The 27,969-nt window shown below is 46.8% G+C and overlaps 1 protein-coding gene across 1 annotated transcript; it reads left to right on the top strand.

Annotated features, from left to right (window-relative positions):
• The first annotated feature begins 155 nt into the window (after nt 1-155).
• LOC101873321 (zinc finger CCCH domain-containing protein 6) lies at nt 156-27,876 on the top strand. Its single transcript, XM_034061101.1, has 12 exons — nt 156-775; nt 11,301-11,481; nt 12,664-12,789; nt 13,874-14,129; nt 15,740-15,861; nt 18,259-18,375; nt 19,792-19,903; nt 21,215-21,324; nt 22,093-22,346; nt 22,937-23,451; nt 23,714-23,953; nt 25,440-27,876. The coding sequence occupies exons 1-12, from the start codon at nt 684-686 to the stop codon at nt 26,924-26,926; spliced, it is 3,612 nt and encodes a 1,203-aa protein (XP_033916992.1). The 5' UTR covers nt 156-683; the 3' UTR covers nt 26,927-27,876.
• The last annotated feature ends 93 nt before the right edge of the window (nt 27,877-27,969 follow it).

The following is a 27,969-nucleotide window of genomic DNA, read 5'->3' as shown; positions in this document are numbered from 1 at the left end:
ATAGGCGCCCTCGCCGGCGGCGTGACGTACGGCGACGCCGAGGGGGGGGCGGGGCCGAGCGGCGGCGGTGGGAGGAGCGCGACGGGAGGCGGCGGGCAGCGTGAGGCGACGCCATCGCGGCCGCGGCGGTGCTGAAGACGCTGTGGTGGTGGCGGTGGTGGTGGTGGAGGCGGCGGTGGCCGCGGTGGCCGCGGAGCCGTCCCCGGGGGCTCGCGGCGGGGCTCGCTGCTGCCGCCGCCGCCGGCCTCGTCCTCCGCCGCCATTTTGTGAGAGCGGCTCGAGCGGGCGCCATGTTTGTAAGGAAGGATTAGGGCAGCCATCAGCGGGCAGCAGCACGTCCCTAACCCCGTGTGTGTGTCCTCCTCTGTGCCCCGGGCCTGCTCACCGAGCCGCCGCCGCCGCTGCCGCCTCCTCCGCCTGCCCGCGCGGGGCGGCCGGGCTCAGCCTGTGCAGCCTCGCCCTGCACTGGGTGCCCGTTAGTGTCTCACTAAGTAACCGTGAGTGAAACCTTCATCATCTCTCCTCACTGAGGGACCCGACCCTCCTCCTCACCGAGCCGCCCCCAGAGCGGCTGTGCGCGCCGCCGCCGCCGCCACCTCCTCCTCCTCCCTCCGCACCACGGGCAGCGGCAGTGTCCTGCCTTCCTCCACCTCCCTCCTCCTCACCACACCACAGCCAGCACAATGGCCTTTGAAAGCCTGTTCTCCAAACCCCCAAACCCAGTTCTTGACCCAAACATGCCCGACTCTGACAGGCAACATGCAGGGGACGAAAGGTCGAGTAACATTCTTCTCTCTCTCCGCTTCTCATAATGGTGATACTAGTGGGGTGATGCTGATAATGATGATGATGATGATGCTGTGTGTTAATGTGCCGAGGGGGTTAACGATGTTTTTGTGGGGGCAGGTCACCTTCAGGCTGGAGGACCGGGGTGGTGGTGGGGGGGGGATGCGAGGAGGGGAGGAGGGGGGTGACACTGGCTTTAGAAGTGCATATGATTCGCAGGGGGTTATTTTTTGGAATGCATGCCTTTTTACATCTTCATTTATTTACTCTGGCTGGGGACGGGGACTGTTTTCCATTTCTTTCCATAAATTGCACTTTCCAGGGGGTGTCTGTTGAATGTCACCATTGTTCTTTGCCTGCCTTGCCCTGGCGCTGCTAGTCAGGTAGGAAAGGGTGCTCCGAGCTGGGGTTTCCTCCTTTTGGTTGGTTTTGTTTATAGCAGAATCTCTCACCAGAGCCATATTTAACCTCATTTTCTTGCCAGATTACACCTTCCCCATTTAACTGGATCCTTTTTTATGCAGATTAAGCTCTGACTGACGTTATCTTTGCCACCTCTCAGTCCCCATGCGCAGTCCTGCTGAAAGGACCTCTGTTCCTCCCTCCTTCCCTCCCTTTCTCTCCTGCAGCTGCTGGGAACTCAAACCCTTCCTCCACGCAGCCCTGGCCTGCCGAACTAGTGCCAGAATACAGTGCCAGGGTGGCAGGGAGCAGCCCTTGGGTCCACATCTCCCCGTGTCACAGTGCAGGAGTTGGAACTGCTGGTTGCCACAGCCGCCCTCCCCACACGGCTCTGCTCCTGCTTGCTGCTTGTCTGAGAGGACGGGAGCAATAAAAGCCAACAGGAAAGGGCTGGTGAGCGAACGTAGCCGTTCCCTCGCTGGGGGAAGAGTCACTGAGCCCATGGTAGGAAGTGGAACACGCAGGGCTGAGGGACTGGTCCAAAAGCGGTGCTGTGGTTTAGTGACAGGGTCAGGGCAGCTCCGGTTCTTGGTTTCACCTCCCTGCTTTTACTTGTGGAAGTTGAGTCATGCTGCGTGTTCCTGAGGGCTGTGTCCAAGCAGAGCGGTGCTGCGCTGGGATTGCTGGAGGTGCCTGTTAGAGCTGTGCAGCAGCAGCAGGCAGTGCGCCTAAGGCTCCTTTGTGCTGTTTCAGGGTTGCAGATACTTTGTGTGTCCCAGTCCTCGGTGAGGACCAGCCCCTGTTACCCCCTGTGCTGCTGGGAGCACAGTTGTCCTAACTGGGAGTTCCCTGTGCCCTGGTGACAAGTAGAATCCCTCTCACCAGCTCTCCTCACCACTGCGCCTGTTGTTACACTGGTGGAATAGAATCAATAACTACTACCTAAGAGTCTAATGGATGTGTTAAATACAGGTTAACGTCAAATAAACATGGCTTTATAATGTTTTCATTTCAGAAGAGCAGGAGGTTCAACAATAAACACATTTACCTGTTAAGTAATACTCCTTGTAAGCAAGACTTGGACAACTTCTGCTCCCCTGTGATCTGAAACGTTTAAAGTGTGTTCCTCATGTCCCCGGAGTGGTGGTAAAAAAGAAAGAAGCCCCAAATGGAAGTCTTTGTATTATATCAGTGAGCAAAGTATGAACTTCCTGCAGTGTATAATGATTTCCCCACCAGCTAGGGAGGCCCAGAGAGAAACAGGATCTTTCCCCTCCACAGAAACCATGCCAAAGGGGAGGCAGTTCTTTATGCACTGTTAGCTCGGTAGGTACAGCCCATAACAGGAAGCTGCTGAAATCAGTTAAGAGATAAGGTCAATTGGTGCAGCATAAATGAACAGCATATCTGGTAACATGTTTGATTTTGAACCACTCTGTGGAGTTCTAAAGAAGTTGCTTAGTGCTTTTGAGCAGTAGTCAGTGGTAAAATCCCCTTTGTGCCCATGCTTGGGCAAGTTGCAATTGGAAGACTGTTTTAATCCAGAGCCTTTGTTTTCCTTGTTTATAGACAGGCCCCTGCTTAGGAAAGGAAGGGTTTCATTTTAGAGATGGTTTTAGTTAACTCATTGTGGAGATATTGCTTCAATGGAGTGCTCGAGACTTTCTGCACACAGGTAAAAGGTTGGTGTGTCCTGTGTGAGGTCAGGTTTTAGGAGGGATTGCTTCAATGTAGGTAGATAGAGCTCAGAGGCTGGGTGCTGCCAACCTCGGGTACAGCCAATGCACACAGAACTGTGGGTAAATGCACAAGTTCCTGCTCTGCCGAAGGGCTGATCCTTGTGAGGTTGTGGCTGTTGGCACCTTCATCTGCAGGGCTGGGAGCTTCCGACTGCTCTTAGAACACTCATTTTGAGGGCATTGTCCCACCTGTGCCTCATGCTGTAGATAAAGCACAAGTGCAAGAGAGGAACTAAACACTTGCCATTAGTAGAATCCAGTCCTCATGCATGAGCTGAGTTCCTGTGTGGACTTTAGCAGTAAGCTCTTAGAGGCCGAAGGACTCATGCCACAGTTAGTTCTGCCTTTGTACTCGGTGCCAGAGACTTCAGCAAGTAACTTGGAGTTCATTTATCTTTGCAGTCTAAAACACTGGGTTGGTGCTGACACTTTCTGTTGGCTATTTCTGCTCTGCTGTCATTTAATCTCCATCCTGGAGGTGCCTTATCCCATTATCTGCTGTAAAAATAGCAGTGACCTGGCAGAGGGCTGAGCGTGGGGATGTTAACTCACAGATCACAGGGGTGCAGGCAGGGCTCCTGCAGCCAGCAGGGGCTCAGGAGCTGCATTGCCACTGTAAGAATCAGGCCTCTTTCTCTATGCTCATGGCACAGTAAAGGCAATGCAGTGTTAGGGACAGCTCTGGAACAGGCACCTCAGTGACCTTCTTGCAGGAAGTTGTCCAGGTTTTTACAAGGGGTGTTTGGAAATAGCACTTCAGGCTTGTCTGTTGCATGTCAGGTTCCTTGTCCCCAGAACCCTACTAATCCCCACTGTCCACTTCCCCATTATGTATTTGCTACAGTTTCTACATTCAAACTGCAGTTGGTGCAGTCATTGTATTATTCCTCAAGATAACTGATTTTGAGCTTTATGAAGTGCACTTGAAGTGTTCGATTGTGTGACTGCTGCTAGCTGTGGTGCTGCTCTTCCAAAGCCTCTCCTTTGCCAGCCACACATGCCCTGTGTACATCCCGATAAGCCAGACTTCACCCAGCCACCCATTGCTTTTGTTTTCCCAGTTTCCTCTTCCAGCTGCCTTAGGAATTGCCTGTTCCCATCCCAGCATAGCCATCCTGGCCTGGGCGAGCACGACTTAAGGCTGCTGCTCTAACCGGTCTGGCTGGTTCACCCTGATGGGATCTGCTCTGTTGACTTACAGCCCATGGCAAGGGAAGGGAAAACCCCAAGTGGGGGTTGTAACAGATGAGTAACAACAAACTGAAATCTCTGTTATACCCCTTAGTTGTACTTTCTCTCCTTTACTGCTTAGTCAGTGTCCTATAGCACGTGGCTTTGTCTGTGTCTTGGCTCGAGCCGTGTGGCTCTTCAGCTTTACCAGAGCTATACAGATCAGGGAAGCACTTGTGGAGCCAAAGGGCCGAAGATCCCCTCTGATCCTGGTTCCTATTGTTCAGCCCCACTGCTCTCCCTTCCCACAAGCCTTCCATCCATCTTAAACTGACAATTTAAATGCTTCTCTTTTGTTATACTTGCTGCTTGCTGTCCACGTGCGCATAGTTTGGGTTGAAAATGTTTGCTGGGAGCTGGTGTGAGAGATTATCCTTCCTTAGGTCAGTAATAGTTAATGACCAAAGAATGCGTTCATGTTTAGCTGGAGCTGTTTGTGAGCACTGAATGCAGCCTCGCAGTGATTTATTGTTCTCCAGCCCAATTTCAAAACTTGCTTTGCCATTAGGAAGCAGAGAGAGAATCACTCCCAAATCTGCCCCGAGGGCAAACACGGCTGTTTGCCATCCAGCAAACATTGCAGGAGGCAAGACATGGCAGACATGGCAGGAGGAGGTGGCCTCTGTGAGCTCTGGGGTTTCTTCTGCAGTGTTAAGCCCCATAGAATGGAGATGGATGGGTGACAATATGGGCTGCCCAGAAGTTGCTCATTGCCCCCAGTACCACCACAGCAAGCTTTATTTTTGGCACTGCCTCTTTCTGCTTCCTTCCCCCATGCTGTGGGTGCACAGTATCTGTCAGAGCCAGCCCTGGGCATGAAAGCAGGACAGAGGTTACAACCCTCCCAGCTCGCTGGTGTGGAACTTCGCATGCTGCAGTTCACTGCCTTGGGGTAGATTACAGTAACCTCGTGTTTGCAGAGTGGCTGAAACTCATGTGCAGCTGAACAGTGCCATAGGTGACCTGCAGGGTGCTGGGAAAGAAGCCTGATCCTTGTGGACACCAGCTTGTGCTGTTAACTGCAAACCCACCTTCTTGTGTGGGTGTTTTCTGTATTCATTCTCATTTTAGAATCACACAATCAGGTTGGAAAAGACCTTTATGGTTATTGAGTCCAACCCTTACCCCAGCACTGCCAAGGCCACCACTAACCCATGGCACTAAGGGCCTCCATTCATAAACTCTTTAGTGTCACAGTGTCTAGGACACTTTAGCACTGTTAAGATCTTATTTGAGACTTAAAGTTTTCATGTCATCAACTTGTGTATGAGTTATTGTCCTCTTTGTAAGTTCCTAGCACCCAAATCTTACCTGTTGGGAGTATTGCATGTTCATTGTGTGACAATGAACAGACAGGAAGCGTGAGCTGGTGGGATGGTTATGCCCATCTGTGCAGTCACGAGTGCTGCACAGCATCATGTCCTTCTGAATGGAAAGTATGAGCAGGAGGGTTTTGTGGTCCCCCTGGGGTGTGTGGGGAGCTGGAATAAAGGGGTTAGAATAGAAATCTAATGTAGGGCACTAAGAAAAATATACCCAAAGGAAACTGAAGAGGAGAATATGCAGGAGGGGTGTAAGGCTTTGTACTAAATACATCTTGACCAGTGCCAGAAGCACTCAAGTAGTTTCCCATAGGTTTAACCTCTGTCTCTTGCATTATGTGTCCTGATCGCAGATACTCAGAGGTCAGCAGAAGAGGAGGTGTGTGAATGAACGCACTGTTTCTTTATGCAAAGATGAGGTTTTGAACATCCTCAGTGTTTTCTGATAACTTCTCTCTTCTAGAACTAATCACAGAAAGAAGAGGTGAAGGTTTAACAACACATGTACTTCCGGAAGAAATAGATTTGCTTTCCTTTTAGGGCAGTAATATTTGGTTATCACCAGAACTTAGCAGCTTCTTAAGTTTAAAGTTTCTATTCTTGCTGCTGTGTCCTTTCTCTGTGGGTACAAGAAGTAAAGGGAGGTGTTTGCAGCCTTTCATTTCTTCTACTATATACTTTATCTCATGTTGGTAGTGCTTTGGGGAAGTCTGATCTATTCATATGCTCTTTAAGGCTTATTCTAATGAATAAGGTCAAAGCATCACATTGTAAACCAAAATGTGGTTCTGACTTTTCCTTAACTGTGAATCAAACCTATGTAAATAGGAATTAGCAGAAAATAATGTGTGATATAATAATGTTAGATATAAGAAAATAGAATGCAATAATATAGATGTATAGAAAATAATGTTAGATCTTAGGCAGAAGCTGTTCCCTGTGAGGGTGCTGAGGCACTGGCACAGGGTGCCCAGAGAAGCTGTGGCTGCCCCATCCCTGGCAGTGCTCAAGGCCAGGTTGGACACAGGGGCTTGGAGCAGCTGCTCCAGTGGAAGGGGTCCCTGCCCGTGGCAGGGGTTGGAGCTGGAGGAGCTTTAAGCTCCCTTCCAACACAAACCAGGCTGGGGTTCTATGGTTCTATGGTGGACTCACATTTTGGTTGCATGATTTTTTTCATGTAAGTTAGGTTCTCCTGTAGCTCCTGCACTGTCTGCTCGTGTGCTCAGTGCTTCTGAGAGGAAGATTTCCCACAGGGAAAACCAGTTTAGTTTTCTTGTAGCATTTTAAACCTCCAGTTGTCAGTGTAGTGAGGAAACACATCTCGTTTTTGTGTCCTGGAGCTTGACTTGTAAATCTTTTGTTTGAACGTGAAGAATGCTATTTAAAAATGAGTGGGACTAAGGGCAGAGGGATGAGTTAAAGCTGTGTTGGAATGTTAGAAACCAAACAGTAAACACCAGAGTAACAGTGAGTTACTCTAGGTGTGGATTTCTATTCCCTAACCAAATATTTGCATAACTGCCTTTTCATTGACTTCACCAGATGGATTCTTCCCTGGAAGACAATTTGGTTTCTCTGCCTTTGTAATCCATTTCTGAGGTGCTCTAGAAATACCCTGGGGACAGTGGAAACACTTCCTAGTTTCATTTTCACATATCCATCAAGCTCCAAGTGTGTGGAGATGGTGGAAGAGGGAGTGATCCATCAGTGATTTTAGTTCTTTCTCTTGCATCTGGAGAAGAACCAAGTGTTCTTTGTGTGTATCTACTCCTTGGACAGGGGCTGATAGGAAACATCACTGCTTTTGGCTTAGTTAGGATTTGTTTAGCTCATAGAGTCTATGTGGGTTACTTTATCTGTGTTCTGCACTGCAGGATTGCATTTGCCATCCCGTGGGTCAGGAGGAAATAGTAGGACCGTATGGCAACAAGTCATCATCAGGGGCTCTTTATGAGCAGTGCCAGTAGGTCAGGCAGCAGCATCTGAATGCCTCTGAGCAATTTAAACTGGGATTTAATGAAGGTGCTTCTGTCTCTTCCAAAAGGACTTTAAACACACTAGGATGAGAAGGGCTAGGTAGTACTAGTTGAGAATGCAGGTTAGAGATGAGTTACCATCTCCTCCTGTGTCCTGTAGCAGGTCAGGATGAACTCCCATTAACCAGAAGGTGCATCAGATTTAGTTCAGCCTTTGCATGTCTAGTTCTGGAACCCAAGAACAAACCACATGGCAGCAGTTACAGCTTGCCAGTCAGTGATGCTGGTCCTTGACTGCTGAGGTATGTGTTGTGAGGCACCATGGGCTGTCCCCTTGCTGGCACTGTCAGTGGAGGTTGCTTTGTGGTGCATTGTTTTGTGGGGCAGGGTGTCTGAGAGAAGTGAGTCATGGAAAAGACCCAAATTACACTTTCCTGCTTGTCCACATTAGGCAAACGTTGGTGTTTGTGGGTCAGATGCTTCCAGCATGCTGATAGCAGACACTGTAAGGCCAGAGTGTTGTGTAAGCAAGAAGCTGAACTTTGCACAGCACAAGTACAGTACACAAGTGAACAGCTCAGTTTGGGGTTTAAATCAGGAATAATCCTATAAAGTGGACTTTGTAAACTTTCTTTGAGGAATAACTCAGTGATTTCCAAGAAATTATGTATTTTTTTCCCATTTTATTTATCCAGAGTTTTCTTTTGGGTTCTGTTGTTTTGGTTTTATACATTCTTGAAGTTCAGTGCTTGGAAAATTCCAGGATGTTGTGGAAAGAATGTACTCACTGGGGGAGTAAAGGAAACCCTTCCGCAGCCTTCCCTTTGGAATGCAATCCAAAGGATAGTGTTACCAGGATCCTGCATAGTTGTTTTACCTAGAAAGTTAATGAAGGCCTGGATGCATCCCAGCAGTATAAATCCATAATGGCAGTTCCCAAAGGAACTGGGAGCAACCCTGTTTCCTAAAGAGCAATTCCAGTGAGCATTTCCTAAAGAGCATATTTAAGAGCAGAAATACTATAGGGAGGGAGTTGAGCTCATGTTTTCAGAGTAGGAAAGATTGTTTTTCCCAATGGCTGCAGGTGTTCCATAAGTACTTGTGTTCCAGTTACTCCAAGCACACTGTATTAGCCTGGAAAGATGGGACAAATGCTTTCTTGGGATATTTATTGTATGATGCACTCGGGTTTCTCATGGAATGCTGGAGATAACGGCTCTGTGGTGTTTGAACACAGGAGCTATTCTGTGCTTGGGTTACATACTCTGAAGATCCTTTGTCTCTTCTTAAGTGCAGGAGTATCTTGGTGTTAGGCTCTTTGCAAGGCAGTGTAAGGATTGTCTATGAGCACCTTACAAAGATCACATAGAAATGGGTTCTGAAGCTGCCTCTCTTTTGTGTTTGGTGCCCACTTGGCCATTGGCAAACCTTTATTCTTATCACTGTAATTATTACTATTCATTTCCACTATTTGTTCAAAACCTCATAGCTTCCTACTGCTTTATATTTGCACTACAAGTGATGTCCTTTGCAGAGTGTTTCCCAGTGACGGCTGCATTTGCAGTGTAGCTCAATTTAAACAACAGCAGTTGGGCAGTTCTTGCCTACTCTCTAAGCTCCCTTTTGTTTTCCTATACCCCACAGTGTATTCAGTGTGTTGGAGGGAAGAGCCATGTCTTCCATGGGCTTGTTTCCATGTCTGCTTCAGTGAATCCTGCAGGATCACTCACTGCCTGCCCTGAAGTTCCTTTTACTGCCACCAGTGTGAATGATGGTCTTTAAATGGCACCTTTCATAGCAGAATCTTTTATTCATATCAAATCTGTTTTATTTAATGCACACTTCTTAATATTTTGACATTTGGAAGCTTCTTATAAACCTTCATTCTTTCCAGTCCTGTTACTTCGTGCTACACAGCAAAACCATCTTCACTACTCATCTAGAAGATGATTTTCTCCCATATTCCAGAGTTTCCCATATTTCCAATCACTAGGTGAGCTGGCTGCCCTCGTGTGTCACTTAGAAATGACCTAGAGTCCCCTTCTCCATCATGTAACACAGCAAAGCATCTTCCTGAGGCTCAGATGCCCATAACCTGTCTTTGCATGCCTGCGGTGGGCTGCCCTGAGGTGATGGGTATGCAGTTGCTGTTGCTGTGCTGTGGCTTCCCACCAGTAGGTGAGAACTAAAGGTGAAGGGTGGTACCTTGGAATGGATGGGTTTCCTCTGGTTTATATGAGCTGATCATGTGGATGTGGGTGTTTTCCCGTCCAGTTTGTGGCTAGTCAGTGATCTGTAATCATATCTCGATGGGTTTTGGTTTGATGTTTCTTTCTTCCGTTGTGGTTGTTAAGTGTATTTAGTTGTAAGAAGCCCCAGGGCACACAAAGTGCCAATACAGCACTCCTGTCATCTTCCCTTCTCCCTGCCATAACCATTTACTCCTCTTACAGCAAATCCCAACTTTGGGTTGCTTCTCTTAATGACTTAATGACTGAGCTTACCTTGGAGCTTCAGGTCTTTTGCTTCCTGGTGAGTTCTTCCCCCTGCTGCTCTTCACAGTGCCTTGAAGCAAAGTTAATCATAGTGAGGTGGACAAATTACAAGGCAATTTAATAAAGCCTAATTACTGTTTTGTTCCTAATACCTTCTACTGCCCCCAGCACTGCTTTAGTCTTGGTTTATTCAGTGATTCTTTGCATTTAACATAATGTTAAACAAAATGTTAACTGCTGCATCTGGTCCCTTCAGAGTGAGGGTTTCAGCACTGATGGCATTTCCAAGCCATCTCCATGTAAAAACTGGCTTTCCCTAAGTTCCCATGATGCCTCCAAAGGCTGAGTTCCTTTAGCAGCAATAATGTAGGAATAATTATAGGGAGCCAAGTACAAATGTCTCAAAGCAGCAGATTCCTCCAGAACTAAACCCCAGCTAATAGCAAACAGTGGCAGAGGAGCTGGGATTGCTCCAGTAGTGTCTGCAATAGGGATGAGAAACTGGTGTTTGGGCAACATGTTTCTTTGTGGCAAAGTGTTTCAGTAGACAGAACTTTAACTAAAGCCTCTTGTAATCATAGAAACCTCTTGTCCCTGTTGGTAGGGATGAGCACAAGTCTTTGATGCTTGGTTTGCAAGCACCTCAAGTGTTGTATTTTGTGTCTGTATTCACGTTTTTACTCATTCTTCACATGTTAACAATTCCTTGTCTACTACTGAGTTCTTTTGAAGAATTCACCTTACTACTAAGTTAATTCTTCTTTCTCAAGCTGCTCATGACTGTGGCCAATCCACCTTAGAGATTTGGGTCTGATCTTCACTTGCAGGAGCAGTTGAAGGACACGTGTTTGTACCACTGTACATTGCTTTTCCTGCAGTGCCCAACTGCTTCCTTTCATTATTTACCTCTATGGTTTCAGAGAGGTTGAATTGCCTTTGACTGTGATCACATCTGTTCTGCAAGCAGCACCATGCAGGGAAGGGCACTGTAGTGGAAGCACTTGTAGAAGTGGTTGAACTACCTTCTAGTTGTGCTTAAGGGCAACAGAGTGTTGTGTTTTTGATCTAGGTTGGAGAAAGCTATTTAGGAAGAGAAGACCTTGAAAAGAACCAAACCATAGTTCTAAAACTTCTTAATTTTGCCATTTAATGGTTTGCATTCCATTTTTCTTTAGCTATTCAAGAAAACTCTTCAATCCTGGTAGTTCTTGGGGTGTTCCATGTATTCAAAAGCATATGTATAAGAATGTGCCTGGTGCAAAGAACTGGGGGTGTTTTCACTGTGCTGTTGGGCAGATGAGAGGGATCATAACATGGCATTTTACTGTATTGATGTGTTTCCTTCTACAGAGAGGATGGAGAGCTGGAAGATGGGGAAATAGATGATGCAGCCTATGAGGATGTGAAAGAACATGGCTCAAAAGGTGATGATAAACAGAAGAATGAGAAAGGACACAGGAAATCACGGAAGAAACGCAAAAAAGAGAAAGAAAAGAAGAAATCCAAAAGGAGAAGACGAGATAAGCATAAGGTGGGGAAATGCAAAGCAAGCTGGGGTGCTGGTTTTAATGCCAGGTTTAGCCAACAAGCCAGGGAATTAGAGGAGAACAATGCTGTTGTTACTATTTAGGCAGTCTTTGGTGTTTGAGGACGGGTTTGGGATGTTCTCTCTCACCAATGCACTTCAGTGCTAAAGAATTAGTATATTAAATAGACTTCTGACACATGGAAGGAAGTGCATATTCACACACTCCAGTGACAGTTTATGTGGTGTAAGAGATATAAACCATTAAATAACCCAACCATAGCACTTTTGAGATGATAGTTTGGAAACTCACTTGTTTGCTTTGCCTCAATGCATTTCATAAACGTGGGTTTCCTGTTAATATCAGATTGCAGGTGTAACTGGTATTTCTGATACACATCTTCACTGGATGCTTATTTCAGTATTTCTTTTAATGGCAGCTTACAAAATGCTGACATTTGTGAGCATTTTACTCTCTGCTCCTGTCAGTGGTCGTGCTAGTTCTGACATGAGAGGATGAAGTGTTAAACCACTTCCTTAAACTGCTTAAATCCAAAGCAGCAGTGTAAGTTAAGCACTGGCCACTGGCAGCAACAATGGTAGCTGGACCATAGAGATTTGAGAGGGTTTTAGGATTAAATTTAACTTAAATTTATCATTTTTTTGCTCATTATTCTGATGTGAAGAAAAGATTTCAGGCTGGTTCAGTGAATCCTTCAGTGAAGTTCATTAAGATAATGTGACTTTAACCAACTTAAGTGCAAGAGATCCACAAAACGTTATCCTAGAATAAACCTGAGCTTTCTCCCTGCAGACAATGGCAGAGTGCTGGTCATTTCTGTGCCCATGTGCCAGTTTCTAGCCATCTCCCAGATCTGTTAACCTTCCAGCAGCATCCCTGCTGGGTGGCAGAGATGCAGGGCTCAAAGGGACCCATAAGAAGCAGGTAGAGTGCAAAGCAACCACACAGCCCTCAGGTTTACATGGCAGCCTCGTTGGATCAGATCTCATTCTCTGAGTGTGGCATCAAAAAGTGCTTGCTTTAGCTTCCCCCAGCAGCAGAGCTTTGTGAGAGTTAAAAACACATTTTCATTTACTAGGCTAATGCTTCCTTTAAGTTCCTGTACAGCAGACCAGTTGCACAGAGAGTTACATAACATTTGAGAGCTATTTTGTTCTTCTTTTCAGCATAACTCGCCATCCAGTGATGACAGCTCTGACTACAGCCATGACTCTGACATTGAGCGTACAGAAAGGCCACATAAAAAGAGTGGCAGCTCTTCATACAGAGATTATGATTCCTCGTTCAGTCAGGTAGTACTGTTTAAGCTGATTTCTCATGTCTTTATTAGGTGTCATTTGGAAAAGCAGGTGTAAATGCTGGGGTTTTGGGGGCTGGTTTGATGGCAGTACCCATTCTCACAGGCTTCTGGAGGCACATCTAGTTCTCATCTCCCTGAGGAGGTCTCCAAACGTAAAGCATGATCTGTGGCATGAATGTAGGTGATGCAAGCAAGCTTGATACCACTTTTTCCTCCATCAGGCTACAGTTAAGGTATCTTTATTATTGCCTGCATTGGATTTGTGTCCAGCCCATGGCAGGGGTTGGACTTAGATGATCTTTAAGGTCCCTTCCAGCCCCAATTGGTCTGATTCTGTGATTTAGACTGTTCTAAGAGGAAGCAGCTCCTGGAAAGCCACCTTTAAATATCTAGATCTGATTCTGCATTGTGATAGTTCCATTTGTCTTGGCTTTTCCAGTCTGTGCACCTTGGTAGCCTCCCTGAGAGCACTGGGTGACACAGAACACCAAGCTCTGAAGCTTTGATAGAGCAGCTTGATGGAGCTCTGGTACTTCAGAGGAGAGGAGCTTTTCCTTTTAGCCTGAAACCATTCCAGAAACCTTTAGGCCAGCCAAATCTAGTAACAAACTGAAGATCCCATCTGCAGGAACAGGAGAAGGGCCAGTGCTGTATTGTAAGTGCCATAAGCAGTATTTCATCCTGACCGAGACAGGGCAGAGTGTATCATCTGTGTCTGGAATCATCAGGATTGGAGTTCATGAAGGGAAAAAATGATTTCAAGCATAGTTCATCTATGTGGCACTTACAGCCCTTGGAAGTGTGTATGGTAAACTGCTTTGTCAGCCTCCTGGAAACGTTTCCTGGAGGTTAGATGCTAATGCTGTTGTTCTTTATCTTTTTCACCTATTTTGATGCATTCAGAATCAAAGTAGTCATTTTTACTGCATGACTGATTCTCACTGTGTATTATTGATGTTTGCTTGTGCAAATCTGGTAGAGAGCATGACAATAAACCAGCATAAACCCAATGGCTTTATAGGGGTGTTGTTTGAGCTCTTGAGCTGCTTCTGAACAATACAATCCCCTCTCCACAGCATGGACACGTGTCAGGAAACTACATGAGCTCACAGAAAATGCAGCATAAAAAGAATGTCAAGAGTAAGGACTATGATGACTACAGTCACTACAGTGATGAAAACTTTGGGAATTACAACGAGGAGGAAAAGGATGAAGATTTTGCTGATCAGCTTAAACAGTACAGGCAAGCTAAAGAGACCTCCAGTACTGATTTGGGACCTCCATTCCCAAAGGAACCAGTGAAAAAGCAGGGCATGAAAGGGGTCCAGAAAGGTAAGAGAACTGGAATCATTAATTGTAGCAATAGCTGGTGTATGCCAGCTGCATTGGGCATCACTTCAGGATGTCTGAATTCAGATCTGGCAGTGTTGGGTTTCCTGTGAGCTTGCAGCCTCCCATCAGTGATGATGCTGTTCGTTAAGGACTAATGCCATGTGGTCACATTGGTGCATGTGTTGAAGAAAAAGATCAAGTTGTGTGGTGTGTACATAGTAAAGAGAGAAATAAAGCCAAGATCTCTGTTGTGTAACTGCTTGAATAAGTTCCAACCTCCCTACCCCCACCGTGGCAGAGAGATTGGAACTGGAGGAGTGTTAAGGTCTCCAACCCAAACCAGTCTGTGATAAGAAATCCTAGAGCTGTAAAGGGACTTTCTGGTGGTAGTTTATGAAGGTCTGAAATGGGATTTGATTGGGGGAAGGAATGTAAACAGGTTAATGCCAAAATCTAGTCTAGTCCACCCCAGAATTAAATGTCTGGAAGTTTTGATGGGTGCCTGAATACTTCTGTTACTATGGCCACAAGTATTACTATGTACTGTATAGTAGTACGAGTACTATGCTAGTATCCTTTTATTTTCCTTTTTGTAACTCTTCTTGCATTTAAGCTTGGCTGATATGAATCCCAGTGAAAAACTACTCCTCTTAAGCAGGACTTCTCCCCTGAATCATGGCTAAAGCTTGACTCCCAGTCCATTTGAGCAGGGTTTTGTGTGACAGTATGAATACCGTAGTGGTTCTCAGGAAGATACTGTGTGCTGTTCAAAGGTAGTAGCTTGTCTTTCATTTACTACAGTGAAGATTTATGGTTTGGTTCTGGTTTGGTTCACAATGAAATAAATGGGCAAAAGATTGGCAGGATCCCTTTAGCTGAGGCAGAAATGGCTTTTCATGTGCTGCTTGGAGATACTGCTTCCAGATCTCTGCCTGCATGTATCTGAGATGAAGTCAAGGTGTTTCACTACAGTTGGTCTTGCTGTCATAGAGTGGCTGCCACCTGAAGTGGGTTCCAGAAGTGGGAACAACTAACTGGTTGGTTTTGGGTTTAGGTAGAGCAGAAGCAGATACTCTGATAGTGTTAGCGGAGGCCATACTAACAGCACTGCTGTGCTGCTGACTGCTTCATTGCAGTCTTGAGCCTTCCAGACAGTTCCCATTAAACATTTCTATATTCACAGCTGTTCTTTCACATTTCTTAGGTTAAGATCTCGGGTCTCCTGCATGGTGTGACAACAAATCATGCACCTACACCCAGTGCCAGTTGTACCCTTTGAGTTCTGATTCAGAAGGTGACCAAACAGCACAGAGTACTTCAAGTATTTGGGCTTGTTGGAAATAACACGTATGCCCTTCCAATTGTGAATGCTGCTTGGGACAAGATTGGTTTCATACTTAATTTGTTGCTGTGAAGAGCTTCTCAAGGAGCAGGCACAGGGTTGCAGCTGGCTGGTGCAGTTGTGTTTGCTAGCTTGTCGTTCAGGAGAGCATTGAGGCTGCAGAAAGGGAGATACTTGGTTAGTGTGATTTGTCTGTATCTGATGTCACTAGATAACCATTGCTCTTTACTTCCTGAGGTGATCTGAAGAGGTAATTTCTGTTCTACAGGTATTTCTCAAAGAGGGAATAACTACAATATTGGTCGAGGGCGTGGGATGCAAAAGAAACTGAAGCGTAAAGATCGTGGAAGGGGAAGAGGAGGCAACAAAGGCTCCGATGGCTTTCATGAGGTGTGTACAATTAAAGGCAGATTCCAGAGGTGATTGTTGCAGATTACTGGATACTTTGCTTGAACAGAAGAGTATTGCAAAAGACATATCTTTAAACTTTACTAAGAGCTCCACACTGGCCCAACAGGCTCGTAAAGAGGAGGGGAATTTTCCTACCTGGAAGTATCTGCAGTGAGCAGTTTTCACAGATCAAGGGGGAAGGTATAAGGGGACGAGACACATGTTGAAAGAGCTGGGCTGGGGCAGCCTGGACAAGAGAAGGCTCCTGAAGGGGAGAGCTGAGAGCAGCTCCAGTGCCTAAAGGGGCTGCAGGAAAGCTGGAGAGGGGCTTGGGACAAGGGATGTAGGGACAGGCCAAGGGGAATGGCTTGAACCTGCCAGAACAGGGGAGACTGAGCTGAGCTCTGAGGCAGAAGCTGTTCCCTGGGAGGTGCTGAGGCGCTGGCACAGGGTGCCCAGAGAAGCTGTGGCTGCCCCATCCCTGGCAGTGCTCAAGGCCAGGTTGGACACAGGGGCTTGGAGCAGCTGCTCCAGTGGAAGGGGTCCCTGCCCGTGGCAGGGGTTGGAGCTGGAGGAGCTTTGAGGTCCCTTCAACTCAAACCAGGCTGGGTTGGTTTCTCTTATCTATAAACTTCCTAGAATTTCCCAACACTCAAGGTATAAAATATAATTGATAAATTAATAATAAATTACTTGTTTTTCTTGTAAATATGCAAAAGTAGCAGAAAGTGGTTTATGGGCTTTGCTGTGAACAGTCCATTGACTTCAGTGTTAACTATATCTGAAATGAAATGTTTTGCTGCTACCAGCAAAGAAAAAAAATGGACATTTTTTTCCTAGTTTCCATCTGAATGATGAAGAATTCTCCTTCTCTTCCATAGCTGTGATTGTGGAAATGGAAAAACATGACCTTGGTTTTCATCTAGTAATTCTCTGCATAGGAATTAAGAGACAATGTAGTGCTCGGTATTTGCACAGTAGTTGTAAATGTCTCACTCCAGTCTTCATTTAAATGCAAACCAGTCCAAACCAGTGATTAATGGGTCAAATCCATCCATGGCTGGAAAACATTTAAGTCTGAAATGTCTGTGGCTCTGCTCCCTCCTGCCCTCAGGAATGCACATGGCTGGCTTCTCACTAATGTGGTGGTGCAGAATTCAGCCATGTTCATCTTCCCCCATGCTCTCTGCTGGCCAAACACTGTGGGGCTGCTGGGTGGTCCTGATCAGATCTTCCCCGGATCTATTAGATCCTCTTTGATGTGTTAGGATGATGCTTGCTTTGTAGGACTCCTTGTAGAGCATGCCCAGTCCTCCAGTGCCATCTCCCAGGCTGTGGGGAAGGGTGGAGGCAGATCAGGCAGGTCCCAGCAGGCAGAAGGCAAAAAGCTGGGCTCCTGGCTACAGGGAAATGAGGAAGTGGGACACAGGTTCCATGGGTTTCAGCCTTGCTCTGTTGGGTCAAGAGCTTTGTGGTGTGGGACAGTCACTGATTTACTCCCAGAGACTTGGAGCATCCTGGTTATGTGATACTTGCATGAACCTTGAAGAGGATCAGGTATTAAGTTCAAAGCTGCTTTGTGTGAAGCAGCTGAGATTTCTCTGGATTCAGTGTGCTCAGAGTAGCAAATGAATCCTGAGGATCCATGGAAGTGGCACTTCCAGCTCAAAGATTTCTGCTTCTCAGAGTTAACAAAATCTGCAACTCATCTTTAGTGTTAATGTTGTGTGACATTGCTTAATCTGCTGAGCAGAATGGGAGCAGACACTTAGTGAGCTCAGGATGCAGTGTGGTGGCTGTGGAGAACCACAGCCATTCCAGAAGCTCCTACTCAGCACTCAGGTCCCTGCTCGTCTTTGTGAACATGGGGAATGGGAAAAGGCCATTTCCCTCTATCATCTGACCAGTTGGAAACCACCCAGCACTGCAGAGACAAGGTTTATTCTACCCTCCAGGGCAGTGCCAGAGGCAGCAGTTCATTAAAGGCTTCCATTGCCTTTACTAGCTGCATGAGGTCCCCTCAGCACCATCCCATACTCCCTGCTTAGAGTTTTCCACAGTGGTTTTAGTTTATCCCAAGAGCAGATGCCACATGGGAATGCCACTCATGAGAGAACAATTACTTGCCTCACCAAGTGCATAATAATTCTCACATGTTGGATCATGATTGAATTGTGTTTCCTCTCTGCTTTCCCTCAGGGTTTAAACATATATGAAAGCAGCTGAGCAAAGTATTTATTTACCTATAATTTGAGCTGTGGGTATAATAATTAAGAACTTAAACCATGGTGAAGTGAATCACATTTTGGGGTAACTGGTGCCCCAGGTGTGCTCTTCATGTTTCCACCATTGTGCTTAACAAGAAAGCATCAGCAGGATGTTCATTACTCTTAACAGGATGGCAAACCAGTGAAGAAGTGGGTGAACATGAGCCAAGAGTTCATCAATCAACACACAGTGGAACACAAAGGCAAACAGATCTGTAAATACTTCCTGGAAGGGAGGTGTATTAAGGTAATTGTGCACTTGTTGGTCTCTGCTTTGCTGGGAGGAAGGGGGGAAGTGGCTCTGTTCTGGTTTACTGCAGCTGATGCAGAGAAAATGTGTGTTGAAATCAGTATTTTGGTATTTAATGTTTTGAGAATTGATAGATAAATGCCAACTTACGGAAAAAGATGGTTCTCATTTTGAATTACAACAAATTCTACCCAAAATATTGTGTTTATTAGTATAGACAGTACAAACATCTGTGCTAATATCGTAAACTCACACTGCTAATGTATCCTGTAAATACACATCAAGTCTTACAAGTGTGGAGTGTGTCAATAGGCAATGATTCTGAATGCATTAGATTATTTCTCTTTATGTGCCACTGTTAATTCTGAGCCATTGAAGGAATTGCTTAGTGATGCTGAATTACTTCTCTCTCCTAAGTAACAAGTGGGGTTGTAGCAATAGTTCTCCTGTCAGGGAATCATCTTCCTGCAGGCAGCAGAAGGAAGAGGAGGCTCTTCAGAGCAGTCAGCTTCAGACAAAGCCCTTCCAACACAATCTCTCACTGCATAAATGAGCTGCTATTGCTTCATTTTGAAGCTTATTTATGCTGCTGGGAAGTTGAGTCCTCTGATGTCAGAGTAGTTCAGTCAGTTATAAACCACACGTGAGAGAACCTGCATGCTCCTCAGAGGCGTGTGTTGTTTCTGTGTGGTTCCTCTGTGTATTTAGAGGTAGAACATCCTGTTTCTTTTTCAGATGGTGAAAATAAAGGTAAAAACGCTTTTATTCCCAAACCAGGAGCAATAGGAAACAACGATTTGCTGCTGCCTTTCTGTGTTCTAATGTGTCCTGCTCAGTGAGATGAGGATTTGCTGCCACCTTCAGTTTTAAAACAATAAAAAATACTCTTAGTGTGTTTTTCATGACAATCACTACAAAAACTGTGCATAAAACCTCTCATCCTACACCCTAATGTGTAGTGTGCTGTGGCTGATAGAAACGTGCTATTATTTGGACTCTGTCTTTCCTCTGTGGAAAAGTCTTAATACTTTGCTTGTTGGACTTTAAGTTCTTCCACCCCCCTTAAAACAGAATCAGGTTTTCTGATCCCTAACTATTTGTATGGAAAATAATGCTAGTAAAATACTTGTTTAAATATCTTTTTATTGCAAATAGCAGAGACAGAGAAGAGAACTGGGACTGAACGAGCAGCTTGTTTCCTGTGAGCACTGCCTGTAATTTAAGTCCCAACTCAGGAGTTGTTTCCCTATGTCCAAGCCCCCTAATCACAACTTTAGTTTGCTTCTAATGCAGTTCTGTGTTAGTAAAGATAAAAATATGCAATTCAGCAAAGGAGGATGTTTTTCTTTCAATATTGAGGGGAATGACTCAGCATTTCAGGTGGATAATGGGTTTTCTTGGCTTTATTTTTAGGGAGAGCAGTGTAAATTCGACCATGATGCAGAGATTGAGAAGAAGAAGGAGATCTGCAAGTTCTACATACAGGGTTACTGCACCAAAGGAGAGAATTGCATTTATTTGCACAATATCCTTTAAAAAATAGTACTTGAGTTAAACAGCAGGTTTATATTTACTCTTACGTGATGTGATTTTTAAGGCTATTTCTTTTTTTAAGAGACTCTACCAAAGACTGTGTAGATTTAATACACAAAGATTGCTGTGGGGGGACACATCAGGAAATAGCTGTGAACCTACAAGAAACCTGGAGAGGGGCTTGGGACAAGGGCCTGTAGGGACAGGCCAAGGGGAATGGCTTGAACCTGCCAGAACAGGGGAGACTGAGCTGAGCTCTGAGGCAGAAGCTGTTCCCTGGGAGGGTGCTGAGGCGCTGGCACAGGGTGCCCAGAGAAGCTGTGGCTGCCCCATCCCTGGCAGTGCTCAAGGCCAGGTTGGACACAGGGGCTTGGAGCAGCTGCTCCAGTGGAAGGGGTCCCTGTCCGTGGCAGGGGTTGGAGCTGGATGAGCTTTGAGGTCACTTCAACACAAACCAGGCTGGGATTCTATGATTCTACTGCAGAATTGAGACCTTGTCCTGGGTTCAGCAGTAGCAGTCCTTCTCCTCCTTCTTAGTAGCTGGTGCAGTGCTGTGGTTTTGACTTTCAGCCTGGGAACAGTGCTGATAACACCAATGGTTTTAGTTGCTGCTCAGTAATGTTTAGTCTGACCAAGGACTTTCTGACTCTCATGCTCTGCCAGGGAAGAGGGGAAGCTGGGAGGAATCAGAGAGAGGACACCTGACCCAAACTAGCCAAAGAGGTTTTCCATACCACAGCATGTCATGCCCAGTATATAAACTGGGGGCAGTTATCCAGAATGGTTACCTTGCTGCTCGGGTCAGGCTGGGTATCGGTCGGCGGGTGGTGAGCAGTTGTATTCTCTCCCCTTGTTATTTCCCTTCTCATTATTATTACTGGTGGTAGCAGCAGTGATTTGTGTTACACCTCAGTTACTGGACTGTTTTATCTCAGCCTATGGGAGCTACATTCCTTAGATTCTCCTCCCCATCCCTCTGGGAGCAGGGGGAGGAAGAAGGTTGGGGAGGAGGGGAGTGAATGAGCAACTGCATGGTTCTGAGTTACCAGCTGGGCTTAAACCACGACAGATCTTCACCTTTTATTCACAAATAGAGTCAAAAATAACATTAAGGCCACAGTAATGTAATCAGGAGTGGAATGTTAAATGGAGCTGGGAGGTGTAAGTTGGTTATTAGCTTTCAAAGTTGTTAACATAGTGCTTTGGAAGGGTGAAGGATAGTTGAGAGCAGCATTTCATAGACTTGCCTGACTGCACAAAGTAGAGATGAGCCTGTGTTAGGGATCCTTAACACATTGCTTACATGAATTCCCTTGCAAGTTCTATCACACAGGAGCAAAGTGCTACCAAGGAGATAAGTGCAAGTTTTCTCATGCTCCCCTGACTGCAGAAACAAAAGAGCTGCTGGATAAGGTGAGCAGTTTGTGCCCTGGGATCAGGAGGGTTGCTGCTAAAAGCAATGGGGGGGGTGCTGGAAATTTCCATGTGATTCTCAGGGAATGGGATGCTAAACACTAATGATGTTAAACTTCCCTGTTGGTTATTCACAGGGTAAGTCTGTGACCAGGTTCAATACCAGGAATCCCTAACAGTCATTTTTAGCCATATCACACTTGTTGATTTTCCCAGCTCATGTTTCTATCCATGAACTTTATTTGTGCCCCTGCCTGTGGATGTCTGCATGGAGTCTGTAACAAGAGAGGTGGCTTTCATGTGGCTTACCTTTAGTTGTGTAGAAGTTAGATATCACCTGGCTGACTTCTGCATGCAGGGTGGAGAAAGGAATGAGGTGCCTCCTCTGAATGCTTCATGAAATCCAGACCTGTAGGTAGGGTGTTTGTGTCTCTGCACTTCCTGTGCAACAACCCATAACAGAAAGTGACATGAATTTAACCCTTGAAGCATTATGGATCTTGGAACAAGTCCTTCAACTTCTGTCACTTATAGTTACTGTTTGAAGGAAATTGCTTGTGTGGAATTGCCCCTTCTCGGCTGCACAAATAGTTCCACCCTAACTATGAATGGGTGTCCTGCAGAACAAGTCAGAATGGATTTATAGTCATCCTGAGTTTGATGTTAATAGTACTGTTGTAGCAGGTAATCAGATGGAAAGGGCAGGACTGAATTGAACTGCACATGCTGCAAGGTTCATGAAGTGTTTGCTACATTCCTGTGTTCCAGGTTCTGAATAATGAGGAGGAGCCACAAAATGAAGATGAGAAAGAGCTGGAGGAGCTCCGGAAGCGTGGCATAGTTCCTCTGCCCAAGCCTCCACCAGGCGTGGGGCTCCTGCCAACCCCACCAGAGCAATATGCCTTTTCTGAGTCTGACATGGAAAACTACCAGGATCCATCAGGGGACTATAAGAAGATCCCATCTCTGTTTGAAATAGTTGTGAAGCCAACGGTGGATTTAGCACACAAAATTGGGAAAAAGTAGGTGTGAGAGCTTAGTGTCAAACCCTCCTGCAGACATGGCTGCATGAGGAGGTGAACAGTTCTCCTTGCTCCTGCCACAAGTGTATTTGCTGAGTTAAAGTCCTGTCAGATGCTGGTTGTCATAATTACTTAATGCTTTCCCTAGAAGAGAGCTTCCTGAGCATTGCCCTTCCAGGAAATCACTCTGTTGGCTCTTGGTCTGGCTCTGTGCCTGTGTGCCTATCTCTGCTTGCAGGCTGAGCAGTTCATTCTCTTCCACAAGCTCTTTATGGCTGTAGCTAACAGACACTCCTTATGGAGACTGTTGGCCTTGGGATGTTTGAAACTCTTTGCTGCAGCAAATACCCCGTTCTGCATCTGCTAGTATGTTGTACATGTTCTACCTCCAGACACTGTGTTGTGTTATGGTCAATATTTAGTGTATGGAGTTACTCTCTTTGAAAATGACTTTGCTTCTTTCAGATTTCAATCCACCTTAAGATCAGCTAAGAGCAGACATGTAAGGGTGAGGGGAGCAGGAGATAGCTAACAGGCTGCTGATCTTTGTAGGTGCAGAGCCTGATTCACTGATTTCCTTTTGCCTGCAGGCCACCGACCTTCTACAACAGTGCATCACCCCCGAGACCACCATTCCCAGGAAATGACCCGCATTCCCAGCACATGTATAACCCAGGTTCAAGCCCAGGACCAGGACCTGGCATGTCCCAAGGACATAACGGGCCACCAATGCACCCAGGTTCTCCTGGACATCATCCATGTGGAGGGCCCCAAGGTCCAGGCATGCCACAGAGTCCTCCCATGCAGGGTGTTCCTCCAGGCTTTCTGGGACCGCAGAACCAGAGTGGAATGCCTATGCAAGGACAGCAGGGTGGCCCACCTCACACCCCACCAGGTCTTGGTGGATCTTATAATGCCCCAGGAGGACATATGGTGAACATGCCCAGGGAGAATCACTGTCCTCCAGGGCCACAGTACCAGCAGATGCCCGGAGAGCGGCAGCCCAACATGAATTATGAGCCTATTCAGAACGCAGCTGACTTCTATGACAATTACTATTCCCACCAAGCTGTACACAACTTCCAGCCAGCCAATAACTCCGGTGGTAAGGACACTCCAGAATTGCTGTTCCTTGATCTGGTGCTTTGCAGTGGTGTGGTATTGAAATACCGTGGCTCCAAAGCTGAGCTGCTGAGAGGGTCTTGGATAGAAAGCCAAACCTCCTGGAATGTCTTCAGTGTAAAGTTGTTTTCACACAGTTGTGTAATATACATCACATTGCTTTGACTTGATGTGGTTTATGTTTGCTCTGCTCTGTTGTGAAACCTTGCATAGGGTATCTGCTGACTGGTGTTTTTGTGCTGCAGATGGACCGTGGCATGGAGAATTCTCGGATCACCAGGCTCACCTCATGGCTCAAGAGTCGCATCAAGGTGGAAGTGAGTCGGACTGCATGAGTAGCCACATGGGCCATAAGTCAGCCATGAATGTACCAGATTTCCTTCCAGCAATGCAGAAAGCCCTTTATGCAAGACTTAGTCAGAAGCATCAGAGAGATGGAGACTCTGTTGGCAGCCAGGGGCAGAGAGCAATGAGCAAAGATGAAGGTAAAGATCATTTTGTTGGAGTTCTAACTGACTGAGCATTAGCCTGGGACATGGATTTTTGTCACCAATCACAATTACTGTGTTTTCAGCTGGATGTACTTGCTTTCCTCCCAGCTTGTTCTAGGATGTTAGTTAGGCTTAGTGCTTTGTTCCAGTTCCAAGTAGAATGATCCATGGATAATTTTTGGATATAGTTTGTGCTTTAAAAGGTTCTATTGTGGATAACTCAATTCCTTCTTACAATCCCTGCCTGAAACAGAGAGGTTTCTAACTGCCAGTACTGCGAGTGCCTCTTAGATTCTGTTCACACAGTTGTGTCTTAATCTTTCTGCATATTCCATATCTCTAGAGCAGTAGTTTTCCCTCTGGGGTAGCTGAACTTTGCAGTGTTAACCTGGATGATGGAGAGCAGTAACCCTGCTGACCAGATCCAGCCACAGAGTGCTCTTCCCCTGCTCCCTGCTCCCCCTTCTTCTGAGGCTGCTGAGAAGTGCCTCTGTATGAGCAGAAGGCAGCTGCTGTACCTGCTGTCTGTGAGGACATGCTGTATCCTGGGGTTTGAGGATGCTGCCCATGTAATTCTGATCAAATGGTGAGAGATGTGGAGATGCAGCCCTCCAGGCTACACAGAACCAGAGCAGCTGGGGGTAACCTGCTCTGAGCTGGAGGCTGCTCATCACAGTGACATGTGCTCCTGTCCAGAGGGCTTTTGGAAAGTGGTGTGAGGGGAAAGTGCCACCAGACCATGCCTCTGCCTGTCATTGAGTGCTGGTGTGGTACAGCTGGCAGTGGGGAATGCAGAGGCACAGAATCAGCTGGGTTGGAAAAGCCCTTTAAGCTCCCCCAGTCCAACCATTCCCAGCCCTGCCAAGGCCACCCCTAACCCATGGCACTGAGGCCTCGTCTCCACGGGCTGTGAACCCTTGCAGGGCCGGTGCCTGCAGCCCTGCCCTGGGCAGCCTGTTCCAATGTCTGAGCACCCTGTGGGGCAGGAATTGTTCCTCAGCTCCATCTAAACCTGCCCTGGTGCAGCTTGAGGCCGGTTCCTCTTGTCCCATCCCTTGTTCCTTGGGAGAGCATGTGTTACTGTGCATTAGATACTGGGGAGGGAAGCGAGGGGGTTTATGTTTCATTCTACCATCCCACAGTGAAGATCAGCTTCATCAAGACTCACATTGTAAATGGGTTTTTTCTTAATACTGGTGGAAGGAATTGTTTGAAACAGGTTATTTTCCCAAGTTAATATTGACAGAGAGAACACAGCAGAGCTCGGGTGCATCTCTGCTACCTACAGGGTGTTTTGTTGTGTCAGTTCTTTGTTGAACTGGATTTGTGTCATTTTAGATTACAGTTATTATAATACAGGGAGAGATTATTTAATACCAGGTCTTTTCAGTCTCAGTTTGCTCAGAAACTGCCCCTCATACAACTGAATGGGCTGTATTGTGACTGTTCGCTTGACTAATGTTGGTTTGGTGGTTTTCAGATGACAACGTTAACTGGTATTCCAGCAGTGAGGAGGAGGAGGGCAGCAGCGTGAAATCAATCCTAAAAACCCTAAAGAAACAAAGTGAAAACTTCCGGAACCGACAGCAACATTCCTCAGAGCAGCACATGCTTGGAATCCCCACTGACCCCCGGCTGGCGAAGGAGAAGGGAGCAGGGCCCCAGGCTGCTGACCCCAGGCTGAGGGCTTCTCCCAGGTCTAACCCACGGAAGCCTTCGGAATCCGGCTCCCTGGACCCACGGCTCGTGCGGGATCCTCGGATGCACAAGGTCAGTGAAGGTGCTCACGGCAGCTCAGCCCTTGGGGGGGCAAAGCTTGAGCTGCACCATGCGGGAGGCAAGGCCAAGCAGAAGGGGATGGATGATGATGAGGAGGACTCAGAGAGGGAGCTGCGGGAGCGAGCCTTCCTCATCCCCTTGGAGCCTTTGCCTGGCATGACGCTGAGGGATCCGCGATCCCAGCTCCGGCAGTTCAGCCACATCAAGATGGATGTTACCCTCATGAAGCCAAACTTTGCTAAGCATATTGTATGGGCACCTGAGGACTTGCTCCCCATACCTCTGCCTAAGCCTGACCCCGTCTCTTCAATCAATTTACCTCTCCCTCCCCTCATTGCTGACCAGAGACTGAACAAGCTGCGAGGCTTGAAGAGCGATGCCCATGCGAGCGCGCTCCCGGCTGACCCGCGCCTGGCTGCCAAGGCAAAGAACAGCCTGGCATCCCGGGGCAGCTACCTGGATCCTGCTGCAGATTCCCATGCCAGCAGCTCCAGCAAGCTGGGAGATCCCCGCTTGCAAAAGAACGTTGATCCCAGGCTCCATAGACTGTCCAGTGCAGACACACATCACGGAGCCCCAAAGGACCCCTCGCACCCCACCAAGTTCGACCCTCGCCTCGCCAGGTCTGCTGCTGGCTCCTCACAGCCCCCCGAGGCTGCCACGGCTAAACCAGAGCCAGATGCACTGCCTCCATACGCTCCCAAACTGGCATCCAGTGGGGGGAGGCTGGGAGCTCCGGGCTCCATCCTGAGTGGGATCAGTCTGTATGACCCACGCGACCACAGCTCCACACTGGACACGGCTCCAGTGGCTTCAGGAGAGAATGGAGAGAACCAGAAAAAGAGCATTTTGAAGAATTCCGGTAAAACCGACCCCGGTGCTCCAGAGGATTCATCTCTGCAGAAGGAGAAAGCCCCAGAAGGACCCAGCTCCACAGAGGCTGCTCCGGATAAAGCAAGCAGCAGCAAACCTCAGGCCAAACACTCCAGCGCTGCCCCTGCGGTGCACAACCTGCCCATCCAGGCCTTGTCGGGGCTCATCAGACCCCAGTACAGTGACCCCCGGCAGCCCAGGCAGCCTGGGCAGGGAACTCAGCCCCCGGAGCCCGATCCCGATGGGGAATCAGATGACAAGTCCCTAAAAGATGTGTTCAAGACATTTGACCCCACTGCTTCCCCCTTTTGTTAGCGATCGAGTCTTTTTACCGTTGTGAATATCGCAGGTTTCTGCTGTTTTGTAACTGGTTTACCTCTTTTGCTTTATTTATTTGTAAATTATAACTCTCAACACTTTTCAGCTGCTAATCTCAGAACCACATGCAGTCCTCCAGTCCGCTCTAGTGTTTGCAAAGCTGTGGTATTTTCTATAGAGATACTTTTCCAAGTTCAGGGAAGACTAAGAATTGACATGTAGAAACCCCCTTCCCCTCCCATGTATTGTGTTAGAGCTGATTCAAGCACTTTCATTGTAAATAAGCCATGAAGAAGCCCCCCCCACCTCCGGAGCTGTATATGTGTGAGCTGTCTCTTTCCTAAAGGCCATGTAGATCTGATTGCCACATTTGTATGATTGTATAGACACGAGCAATATTATGTACATTCACTGGGAGAGGCAAGGATTGCTTTGACCAGGATTGCCCGACACATCAAGCCAAACCCCACGAGGGATTCCAGACCCCACGGAAACGCTTTCAAGAGGAAAAACTGCTCCTCCTTTTCAGATCAGTACACGTGAGACATTGTTTTTATTCACCCACTCGATATCCTTAGTGTAAAAGAGACCTATATCGCATATTGAGGATGAGAAATGTCATATCTTTTAAAAGTATTTTATTCTATGCTGTATATAGAAGAAATTGTGAAGTACAGAGCTAGAAGGAAGGTCCTGTTCCAAGTGGAGAATACTTCAGTTGTCTAATACAGAAAAGGGTTTTATTTAAGTTTTTTCCACTCCTCCACCCCTCTGATTAGTGCTCTGAGTTACCTTGTGGTGTTCATGTATTTCAATGTATTTTTGTATTCAGCTGCTTAATTTGTATTGCTTTTTTTGTATGGATGTAACTGCAGTACTTGTATTCATGGTGTCTTTCTGACATTTTTAACAAAACCATTAAAAAGGGTACAGTCAAAGGCTGGTGGCTGTGCTGTTGGCAGGGGAGGAGCAGTGTCTCAGGGTGTACTCACAGGCAGTGGGGTTCAAACACACCTTGTACCGATGCCCATGGTGTCAGC

Source organism: Melopsittacus undulatus, chromosome 3 (genome assembly GCF_012275295.1).
Source record: "Melopsittacus undulatus isolate bMelUnd1 chromosome 3, bMelUnd1.mat.Z, whole genome shotgun sequence".
Classification (NCBI taxonomy): Eukaryota; Metazoa; Chordata; class Aves; order Psittaciformes; family Psittaculidae; genus Melopsittacus; species Melopsittacus undulatus.
The sequence above is the reverse complement of the archived record's forward strand: the minus strand, read 5'-3'. Positions and strand labels throughout refer to the sequence as shown.

What these genes read in the sequence shown, in the direction of transcription:
- LOC101873321 (XM_034061101.1), top strand. Translation starts at nt 684, where the DNA reads ATGGCCTTTGAAAGCCTGTTCTCCAAACCCCCAAACCCAGTTCTTGAC. An exon ending in CAAAAGAGCTGCTGGATAAG is followed by an intron (nt 21,325 to 22,092) that starts GTGAGCAGTTTG and finishes CCTGTGTTCCAG; the next exon opens with GTTCTGAATAATGAGGAGGA. An exon ending in GCCAGCCAATAACTCCGGTG is followed by an intron (nt 23,452 to 23,713) that starts GTAAGGACACTC and finishes TTTGTGCTGCAG; the next exon opens with ATGGACCGTGGCATGGAGAA.